At 40.7% G+C, this 12136-nt stretch overlaps 1 protein-coding gene across 1 annotated transcript in view; it reads right to left on the reverse strand.

Annotated features, from left to right (window-relative positions):
- ABCA13 (ATP binding cassette subfamily A member 13) overlaps window positions 1-12136 on the reverse strand; it is a 226962-nt gene that overhangs the window by 136742 nt on the left and 78084 nt on the right. Inside the window, exon 27 of the mRNA XM_073329650.1 lies at window positions 2990-3095. Coding sequence (XP_073185751.1) covers window positions 2990-3095 — 106 coding nt within the window. The remainder of the gene's footprint in view (window positions 1-2989; window positions 3096-12136) is intronic.

Below are 12136 nucleotides of genomic sequence, written 5' to 3' on the forward strand. Positions count from 1 at the left end.
TGCAATTTTATCAGGAGTGATTTTATATTTACTCCCAGATCATTGATGACTGTGTTGAATACTGTTGGGCCCAGAACTGGTCCCTGTGGATCCCCACTACAAACATCCACATTTAATGATTCCCCATTGATGACTTTTTGAGATTGTCATTTAGCCAGTTCTTAGTGCATTCAACATGTACCTTATTGATACGGTACAGTGCTAGTTTTTTAAAATCAGAGTCAGAGCGGTGGTCCATCTAGTCCAGTATCTGCTTCTAACAGTGGCTAATATCAGCTGCTTCAGAGAAAGGTACGAGAAAGCTTACAGTAGCAGCGATGGGATAATCTGCCCCCAGGGAAAGTTTCCTTGTGACCACAATGGTAGAAGACTGGCTTGTACCCAGAAGCATGAGGATTATCCATTTCATTTTTTTTTAAATATTCACTATTATAAACATGGATTTCTTGTTATCTAAATAAATGCCTACTCCTTTTTCAATGCTGCTAAGCTTTTGGCTTCAGTGATCTATTGCTGCACTGAGTACCACAGGTTAATCATATGTTGTGTGAAAAAGGATGTGCTTTTATTAGTTTTACATTTTACCTTTCAGTTTCATTGAACATAACTTTGATACCTTAGCCCCTGACTGCATATTATCTTTATATTCAGAAAAGATCAGATCCAGCGTAAGTACCTTGCTAATATGCTCCGTAGTGAAAAGTGATGCAGATTATTCATTTAGCTCCTCAGCAAAGTATTCATACACCTTATTTTCACCTTTCCTCCCTTGTGGTCCAGTTTTAAAAGCACATGTCACAGAAAACTGTATAGGCAATCTCCTCTTCACAGAAAGAGACGAGCTATATAATTATCTAATCTTTACTGGAAATAAATTAAGGGGGACCAGCAGAGCTTCTGCAAAGAAATATTACCGATTGGAAATAACAAGTAAATGTGTATAGACTCCAAAATTACAAATATATTAAAAGCATTAAAACAAACACACTGGATACACAAGTTGTTGCTTTACTTTTGTGTTGACGTGTAGGTTTCCAACTCCAATTCAGCAGTCCATCCCTCTTCATGAGTGCACTTAAGCATGTGCTTAGCTTTAAGTATGTGATTATGTCCCTTTGCCTTCAATGGGGCACAAGCACATAGTTAAAGTTAAGTGCATGTTTAAGGGCTTTGATGAATTGAGGTCCTGTGTGTTTTTTGCAACTGCTCATTGGCCAAATCCTGTCATTCTTGGATCTTAACGTTTTGGTTTTTTGCCTTTTGGTTTTTATAAACCTTTTACAGTTCCTGTTCCAACATCAGCACTTTTTCACACACACCCACCCACACACAGAAGCCCAGACTCTGATACCCTTATACACAGACACGCCACACACACACACACACACACAGAGTAACACCCATCACCACGTGGCCCAGAAAAACGTTCTGAAGTGCAACAACATGGGAAGGTACCTTCAGCTCCAACAACCGCTTCAGGACATTCAAAACCACAGCTGACTACTGCTAGGCAATGGGAGAGGAATAGGTAGCCCCACTACACAGATTTGACCCTTACGGATTCGTGCTAAACCTAAAGCTACTGGCATGGACCTTAACACATCCAACTTCCTCAGATTGGTGTGGCCATATAAGATAGATATTTCCATTGTGGGCAGTCCAGGTGCAGGGATCCAAGAGACTGACTCCAGTGATGTTCTCTAGAATGCATCATCACAACAGCTCTCTAACCCAAATTCTCTCTAGCTGTGTTCTTAATAATCCAGCCATTTGCTTTTGGGCCTTCTAAAATCCATTGAACTGCTCTGAGAAAAAGTTTTTGACTGTCTTTGAGTCTGCTTTCCGAGACAAAAGTATACAGGTCAAGCTATTGCCCATGGAATATTCTGAATAACTAACAGAGATGGATAGCTTTCATGAGCAATTTCCAAAGCCCTTATGCCTTCACTTCACAACTGTGCTTAATGATGAATGACAGTCATCAGCCTTGAATGAAAATTTCTCCTCCATCTTCCTTCCCATAGAAATGACATTATCACCATATTTTCTTACTATAATTTATCAGCCTCAGAAATATGGAACTAATTACCAATTCTTTAATTATGTGCCAAATACCAAATGAAGACACATCCTGGAAGGTTAGCTGGTAATTATAGCTTATGTTATTAGATACAATATAGTTCAAATATTGATTACCATAGAAACTGCAATTCTTAGACCCTAATGAAAATGCAACATAGAGAGGAGAAACAAATCTAACTGCACGGTGTTATCTAATTGGAGTCTTCAGTAATACAGAATTGTATGTCAGTTATAAAATAAAGGGATACCCCAAACTGTACCTTTTAATCGAGCAACTGTTTTAATCTCTCATGGTGTTTTTGTTGTTCTTATTTTATTTTGTTTTTGTTTTTTTCAGAAGAACTCGTCACATTCATTCCTCATGCACATCTCCACCACCATATGTATATGACAAGAAAAGTAGTAGACAGGACTAGTTAATTATCTAATGTACAAGTCACTATAGGGTATTTAGAGAGATTTTGAAAAGAACTCAATGTCCCATTGAAGTCAGTGATAAAACTCCCACAGATTTCAATGGCAGTGGAGCTAAGCCAGCACTGAACGGTTTGTAAATCCCAACCCACAGTGTTTGCACTTGGTGAGGGATGGTGTCAATTAGGTGACAGTTCTCTTTGGCACAGGTGCTATGACATAGTGACAGCCTTGACTGTAGGTTATTGTGACAGAGGACACAAAGCTTGGTTCAAAATACCCCTAGTCAGAGTGAGCAACATGAAGTGTATCATCTGAGAAGGATTATTTGGCTACTTCATGTGCACACAAAAGGGCACTACCAGAGCACTATGGGGACCCACGGCAATCTCCACATGCTGTCTGACCTAGGAAAGTTTTTGCCTGTTTAGCTGCAAGTCTCTTGCTTGTATGAGCACAGTTGCTTTCAAGGAGAACTTAATTTTCTACTTACAGTTTTGGTAGGTTGATTCAGGGCTGTTAATGTGGGGGAGCCCCAACTCCTCTGCCAGGGGAACTTGTGGCTTCTGCTCTGTGTACTGCAGCAGCTTCAAAAATACCTTTTGTGAAATAAAAAGAGAAATGAGACTTATTTGCCATAACTGGCTTTCACCCTCCATCACCCATGGCGTCAGACCAGAATGTACCACCTCACTCCACTCTGCTGGAACATTCCTATAACTTACTGATCCAGTATAATTACTTTGGGCAAGAGCTTTCCCTCCAGTGGAGAGGGGTAAATGTTCCATGGATTCAGAAGTACCCATATGGAGTGCTGCTGACCCGAGCACACTGCTCTTTGGTCCTCTCTGCCCTCTAATTGCATAGCTCTTTCAACAACCCTACTGTCATTGACTGAGTCTCCCAGGTGTGGAGTCATAGGACACATGGGGTCCAGAGTTAACGCACACTCGAAGCAGCACTAATTCCCCACTGGTATTCCAACTTGAACTCCGTGGGCTCAGCAAGGGACAGTGCTGCAGACAGTAGCCAGTTCCCCGTCCTATCTCCTTACATTCCAGGCCCAACCCACAAAACTCTCCAGAGTGCTGACGCCTTGTAACACTAGCAAAAGAGCTTCCACACAGCTAGCAGAAGTGGGTGGGCAATCTCCCCAACTCTACCCTCCCCCGACTAGATCGGCTCGTCTTGGCCCTCTCCACTCATGGAAGTGGAAGGGATGATTTAGCCCTTTGAGAGCAGGAATTCTGCTGAAATACAGTTAAAATAATGTACGTTTTGTAGCAAATGTAGTTGCCATCTGCACACAAACACCACGAACGATTAATCAGATTTTAAAAAAAGATCAGAGGGTCTTCTTTGAGGGATGTTAGCGTATTTTAATCAAAGTGACAGGCATGTAATTTCCATCAGTACATCTGAAGGGCAGAAGCCCCTAAGGAAGAGATGGAGAGAAGCTCGTGGAAGTATTTTTAAAAAATAGCAGTAATATTTTCCATGGGTTTAATAACCTAAATATATGTCTACACTGCAGTTAGCACCTGTGGCTGGTCTATGGGGCTCATGCTGCGGGGCTGTTTAATTGCAGCGTAGACTCCCAGTCCTGGAGTGGAGCCTGGGCTCTAGGATCCTGTGAGATGGGAGGTTTACACTGCAACTAAATAGCCCTACACCCCAAGTCAGCTGGCACAGGCCAGCCACGGGTTTTTAATTTTGGTGCTAACATACCCTAAGAGGCACATGTAAATGTTACACACAGTGTGTCTACTAGATTTGCCTGAGACCTACTCTACTGGGCTTGATCCTGTTTCTACACCTTAAGTCAGCAGGAATTTCAGAGTTAGAATAGTGGGGGTTAGAGGTGCTGGAATACTACAGTAGATTGTTAGTAGTGACTTAAGAGGTGTTAAGACACTCACTCACTTCTTATTGTAAGCCTGATAAATCAATAAAAACTCAAAAACATCCTTACAAGTATATGTTCCTTCTGTAAATTCACGTTTTCTCCCTAGGCCACAAATTAATTTTGTGGTGGGGGAGAGGGAGAAGAGAAGGCACAGGAGGTCTGGGGGAGGATTTTAGATTAACCAGAAAAGAAACCAAAATACATCCACTAGTGGGGTAAGTAGGCCCACATTCAATTTTGTCAACAGTGAATTTGGCCCAAGATATACCTGAGATAGGAGATGCTGAAAAATAAGCTCTTTTCTGAAGTATTTTCCCCCCAAAGCCATCTGTAACAACACAGCATGGCCTAGAAACTCCAAATTTGTGTCTAAAATTTCAGATTTTGCTTCCAGTGTAAGCTTGCACATCAATTCAGCAGAGCATATACCTCTCCTGAGCACCTTTAAACAGAGCTTTCACTAAAATTATGAGCAACTTTGACTCTCTCTCGCTTAAACCTCCTGTTTGGGAGTGCACATCAAATTCTGATTATAACAATGTTAAAAAAATGTTCATGGCCATATTTAATTGCTCCCACAAAGGATTCCAATATTGGCTATAACAAAAGCGCATAGTCGCTAAGGAGTCCACTATACAATGGATAATAAAAGCCAATCAATTTGAAATACATTGGCTTTGAGGAAAGGCACTTTCTTGCTCTACTGTGGTCTGCTAGCTACAAGGATTATGTTTTGTTTAGTCAATATAATTGCTGTTTAATAGCAATGACGGACTGCCTAGCTACACGGCAACTTTAAGTGAATGGTTTTGGCCATCAGTTCAAGGACAGAGGAAGTTAAGTGTCTCACGCTGTTTCTGTATTAGAGCCTATAGGTGTACACTGACTGTCCAAACCCATATCTTGATTGGCTCCTGTGGGATGGTTTGATGATGTCACCGCTGTGCACCAAATTTCCAGTATTGCGAAGCTCATAACTAAAAACCAAAGCAAATACCCCTAATTAAGTACTTCAGTCCCCCACCATGGTATCTGAACATATCACAAGCATTAATGAATTTATCTTCAGCTCCCCTGAGAGTCAGGAGCTTATCACTGTCCCTACTGTACAGATGTAGTAGTAGGATTTTATCTTTGTATTTTGCATAATTTAAAATGATGAATAAATAATAATGAGATAATAATGTAGTATGTATTAAATGCATCGGTGTATGATTTGATCATATCCTGCCAGCCACCCTTTTTGAATAGCAAAAAAGAATGGCCTAATGTGCCAATGGGTAGAGATACATCAGCCAGAATCTGTGTCTGGACTGATTTCAAGGCAGCGACAGACCTTTGAGGTTTGTTGTAGGTTTAGCATTTTAAAATAATTAAAAGAAGTTAATGATTGTTTTTCTTTTGCATTGCAACTTGATTTTCCTGTTCAAAATATTCTGTGTAAATTAATTTTGTTTTGTGTGTGAATGAGGAGTGTGTGTGTTAAGAGAGAAGTGTGAAGGCCATCACTGAACCAGATGGTCTATGGAGGAACCAGAGACGGATGCAAGGGTGCCAGGAGGCTGTAACACAGGCCTATTAAAATGTCAGAGGAGGGCAGATTGATGACTCTAAAAATGAAACAGGCACCTATCAATGGGGACAAGATAGCTGTAATTAAAAAACAGCATGGGATAACTCCCTGAGGAACTTAATGAAAGAACAAGATAAAGGATGAGAAGGACAATTTAAGAAAACAAGCACTCAAACAATCGATTACAGTGTGACAGTGCAAAACTCATTGGTCCCAATGAAGGAAAATCACTATATAAACAGGGTGCCTTGCCATGAAACTTTGGGTTCGTCCTGCCAAGACTTCCCAGGAGCATCGCGTCGCGATCGACTGAACTCGCCTCCTACCTACCCGTGGTCAACCTGGCTGACGACTAGATTGATCTGGACTCTGGACTGGTAACTAACATCGACTGGCGCGACTGTTTGTGTATATGTGTGGTGTGATTGAATGCATATGCTAATTGTAGTGTCTTCAATACATGTGGCGTATTGCCTTTTCCCCTGAAAAATTCCCATATGCTTCTTATAAGCATAACACAGATGGCAACTAACACACTGTAATTTGCCCAATGTCCCAAAGGAAAGTCTGTGACAAACCTGGGAACAGAACCAAAATGCTACTGCCAGCGCTAGCATCATCTCTGAAGTAGGAGGGGAGATTTTGGGAAGGAAGTCATGGACCCCCCTGTGCCATCTCAGTGCAGATCTGTGCCTTTAAGTGATGGGAGGAAAGGAAGCTTCCTTAATGAGGACGAGAGAAGAAAATAGAAGCAGATGGTGGAGGATGAGGGAGAGGTTGAAGAGGATGATGAAAAGTTGTAGACTGTTCTTGCAAACAAAGTATCAAGGTACTATTTCAGCAGCATTTTAGGGTTTTCCAGTCCCACTTATCTCAATTTCCACTGTAAAAACAAAACTGTTAAGTCCTGTATGTGCTCATTTAATTTTTATATTAGAAAATGGCTACTGGCCAAGAACCTGTTGATGAAAGGGCAGCAAAGATCCTGGGAGATAACATGATGGAACCAGAGTCAATATAGCCCAGGAAATATAGAACAACAGAAGAGAAGGTAGAAAAAATAATCAATACATATAGCCAAAATAGTAGGGAAATGGTGCTTAAAGGTTAAATACATTTTCCCTACTGTAATATCTTGTTCTTGTACTAGGAACCACTGAAGTTCCCACAAACATATGAGTGGATTGGGAAGAATGTTACACATTTTGCTTTTTTATCTTTTTTTAAAAAAAAAAAAAAAATAGAGATAGCCCTCAATCAAAACTCCAGATCTGAAAATCTTCAGCTTTAAGGATATTCAGATCCAGATTTGGGAATGTTTGAATCCTATATGGCTCTGTATATTTGTATTTTTAAATGAAACCTGGGAAGTAGCAGGTCAAATATCCCTGTGACAGTTTTGATTTTTAAGTACTTTAATATTATCAAAATCTTTACTCCTACTACTATTTTATCTTAAACATATAACACTGTCAGAACTACTGATGCAATTATCCTCTCTTTTTTCCATTTTTGTGTTGTTTTTATCCTTTCTTCAGACAGTGAATGCTCCTATGGCTGCAGCTGAAATCAATCGCAAATATCCCATAGATTTAAATGGTGCAGGAGTATGCTCATAGCCATTAACTGTATTTCCTGTGTCAATAGGGAAACTAATGCACAAGAGATCTAGGTTTAGCAAACAACAGGAACACACTTATTTAGCTGTAACATTCAGGGCTCATCTATATGGCCCACAGTTTGAGCTAGAAGTGTGTAAATAGCTGGACTCTATTAACGCAAAATAGGAACCTTTTAGTTCATGCCTGCAACATCCACAAAGGGGAGTTACAGCACAGCACTTGAGTGTGAATTGCTAATCACGCCCCTGAATCCAAACAGAGGTGTAGTATAGACACCGCCTCAGAAGAAGAGAGACATTACACAGCTTACAGTTACCAGAAGAAATTGCCTGCACTTTCATAGAGCCAGAGTCAGGTTCACAACAAAGTCACTGGTAGATTCAGGCCACAAGGGACCCGCTTGTGATCATGTAGGCTGATCTCCCACATCACAAAGAGTGCAGTACTTCCCTAAAATAATTCCTGTTTGAACTAGAGCATATATCTTTTAGACATGGATCAATGAGAGGTCATGATGTAAGGCAGACAGCCCAAATAGCATACGAAACAGATACATTAGTGTGAGTAGAGCTGACTAACATTTTTGATGAAATGTTTTTTTCATTGAAACTTGCTGTTTTGTTGAAGGTGAAACATTTGCTGGAGCTGTATCTATTTTAACAAAATTTTGCCAGGAAGAGGTCTGTGATCCAGCATGGCCTTTCTGGTCATTTCGAGAGAGAAAGGTCTGAACAGAAAACCTTTTCAATCTGGAAATGGACGTTTCATCCCAATTCCATTTTGCAAGAACATTCCAATGCAGAATGAACACAAATTTCAAAAAATCAGAAGTTGTCATGAAACAGATTTGTTATCCTCTAGCCAGCTGTAAGCGTTATGTAGTGATTTTAATAAATCATGGTCCTGATTCTCCCCCAATTCCCACTCTTGGCTTATTGCTTATATTTATATTATATTATTCCTAATTCAGACAAGGAGAAAACAGTTAAAATCAAACGTACCTAAGTTGATAAGAATGGGTTTGATGTGCCAGTGACATGTTTTCCACTCACAAGATGCTTCCTAGACATAAGTGGCAATATGGTCTCCCTTAAAGGGTTAAGATTTTGAAAGCATACAAGTGTTCTGAAAACAAGTGGACTGAAAAAACAGCAGGGAGTTGGGGCGGGGGGCAGGACCTCTACACAAACAATAACTTGATATATTTTCCTTTTAAAGTCAGAGTTCTTTGTTTCCAGATTGAATTATTTGAATAGACTCAGTAGAACTATTATGTGCTATCCATTTACTTGCCAGCACAAAGAGGCTTTTGATAAGAAAATGGAGAATGAAGGTAACAATGGCTAACGATGACTGTGCAGAGATGACAGAATTCACCACAAATTAACATGTTAGTCTTCAAGGTACTGCATGATGTATCAGTATCTGTTGCCATTTAGGAAAGCTTATTTGCTTTTCTGCAGAAAACAACCAAGGGCAGGTACCTTTAAACTGAATGATCCAGAGAAATATGCTGATGAATGTTATATGTTTGCTATGATTGGTTTCTGTGGTAGGGCTATAATTTCCCTTTATGTAAAAGTCCTATAGAATTCAAGAGGATGAAACCAATCATATAGAGAATATTCTAACCACCTATAAAATTTAATAGATTATATCCTTTCCATTCAAAGTTAAAATCACCCTGTATAATTTCAAAGAGAATGACAGTCTTTCATAGGCTTTTTTGACTCACCCCATTGAATTCTACAACAAGGATATCATTCACCATTACATTCTAAAGAATGGTTATAAAAACCTGTAAATTATCTTTATTATGATTTTATTACTCTTATTGCAGGAGCACATTGTGCTAGCAATTGTCCTCAGATATAACAAAAAGAAGGTCCCAGAGTGGTAGCCGTATTAGTCTGTAACAGCAAAAATAACGAGGAGTACTTGTGGCACCTTAGAGACTAACTAATTTATTTGATCATAAGCTTTCATGGGCTAAAGTTCAGCCACCAGGTTTGCCGTGACATTATCGTGGATACTGTTCCTGGTGGCTTGTAGTCCATTTGTGTGTGGAATGTTGGTGTAGAGGGCTTCTACATCCATAGTGGCCAGGATGGTGTTCCTGAGGAAACTACAATCCACTGATGATCTTCCAGAAAACACCATCCTGGCCACTATGGATGTAGAAGCCTTCTACACCAACATTCCACACAAAGATGGACTACAAGCCGTCAGGAACAGTATCCCCGATAATGTCACGGCAAACCTGGTGGCTGAACTTTGTGACTTTGTCCTCACCCACAATTATTTCGCATTTGGGGACAATGTATACCTTCAAGTCAGTGGCACTGCTATGGGTATCCACATGGCCCCACAGTATGCCAACATTTTTATGGCTGACTTAGAGCAACGCTTCCTCAGCAATCATCCCCTAAAGCCGCTACTCTACTTGCACTACATTGATGACATCTTCATCATCTGGACCCATGGAAAAGCAGTCCTTGAGGAATTCCACCACAATTTCAACAATTTCCATGCCACCATCAACCTCAACCTGGACCAGCCCACACAAGAGATCCACTTCCTGGACACTACAGTGCTAATAAACGATGGTCACATAAACACCAACCTACTGGAAACCTACTGACCACTATACTTGCCTACATGCCTCCAGCTTTCATACAGACCACACCACATGATCCATTGTCTACAGCCAAGCTCAAAGATACAACCGCATTTGCTCCAGCCGCTCAGACAGAGACAAACACCTACAAGATCTGTATCAAGCATTCTTAAAACTAGAATACCCACCTGCTGAAGTGAAAAAACAGATTGACAGAGCCAGAAGAGTACCCAGAAGCCACCTGCTACAGGACAGGGCCAACAAAGAAAGTAACAGAACGCCACTAGCTGTCACCTTCAGCCCCCAACTAAAACCTCTCCAGCGCACCATCAAGGATCTACAACCTATCCTGAAGGATAATCCCTCACTCTCACAGATCTTGGGAGACAGGCCAGTCCTCACTTATAGACAACCCCCAACCTGAAGCAAATACTCACCAGCAAGCACACACCACACAACAAAAACACTAACCCAGGAACCTATCCTTGCAACAAGCCGGTTGCCAACTCTGTCCATATATCTATTCAAGGCACACCATCACAGGACCTAATCACATCAGCCATACTATCGGGCTCGTTCACCTGCATATCTACCAATGTGATATATGCCATCATGTGCCAGCAGTGCCCCTCTGCCATGTACATTGGCCAAACCAGACAGTCTCTACACAAAAGAATAAATGGACACAAATAAGAATCAATAATTGTAACACTGAAAAACCAGTCGGAAAACACTTCAACCTACCTGGACACTCAATTACAAACCTAAAAGTTGCAATTATTCAACGAAAAAACTTCAAAAACGGACTCCAATGAGAAACTGCAGAACTGGAATTAATTTGCAAACTGGACACCATTAAATTAGGCTTGAATAAAGACTGGGAGTGGATGAGTCATTACACAAACTATTTCCCCATGCTAAATTGCTCCCTACTGTTACTCACACCTTCTTGTCAACTGTTTGAAATGGGCTATCCTGATTATCACTACAAATTTTTTTTCTCCTGATAATAGCCCACCTTAATTGATTAGTCTCGTTAGTTGGTATGGCAACCCCTATTTTTTCATGTTCTATTTTTAGCCCCACAGCCTGAGCACCCAATCCATTGACCTGGTCAGTGTAGACATATCCTGTGTGTCGGAAGGGTACATGAAGGGTCTTAACAACTTTTTTAGCACTTCACATAGTTCTAAGGCTGGGGTTCTCAAACTGTGGGTCAGGACCCTATTTTAATGGGGTCACCCAGGCTGATGTTAGCCTTGGGCCCCAGCAAGTCTGAAGCCTAAACCCCACCACCCAGGGCTAAGATTACATGCCCCCCATCTAGGGCAGAAGCTCTTGGGCTTCATCTTTGGACCTCCCGCCCAGGGCAGTGGGACTCGGGTGATCTCAGTCTTCGGTCTCCCCATCCTGGGGTCACATAGTAATTTTTATGGTCAGAAGGGGGTCCTGGTGCAATGAAGTTTGAGAACCGCTGTTCTAATGTATGCATCAATGCAGTGGCTCTCAGCCTTTCCAGACTACTGTACTCCTTTCAGGAGTCTGATTTGTCTTGAGTACCCCTCAATTAAAAACTAATTTCTTACAAAATCAGACATAAAAATGCAGAAGTGTCACGTCACACTGTTACTGCAAAATTGCTTGCTTTCTTATATTTACCATATAATTATAAAATAAATTGATTGGAATATAAATACTATACTTACATTTCAGTGTTTTGTATACAGAGTGGTATAAAAAGCCACTGAATGAAATTTTCATTTGTACCGACTTCGCTAGTGCTTTTTCTGTAGACTGTTGTAAAACTAGGCAAATATCTAGATGAGTTGATGTACCCCTGGTTGAGAACCACTGCTCCAATGAACCCTTTCACAGAACTGAATGTACTTAGTAAACAGGAGCTAAGCATTTCTCATCATTCT

Source organism: Lepidochelys kempii, chromosome 2, assembly GCF_965140265.1.
Source record: "Lepidochelys kempii isolate rLepKem1 chromosome 2, rLepKem1.hap2, whole genome shotgun sequence".
In the NCBI taxonomy this organism is placed as follows: Eukaryota; Metazoa; Chordata; order Testudines; family Cheloniidae; genus Lepidochelys; species Lepidochelys kempii.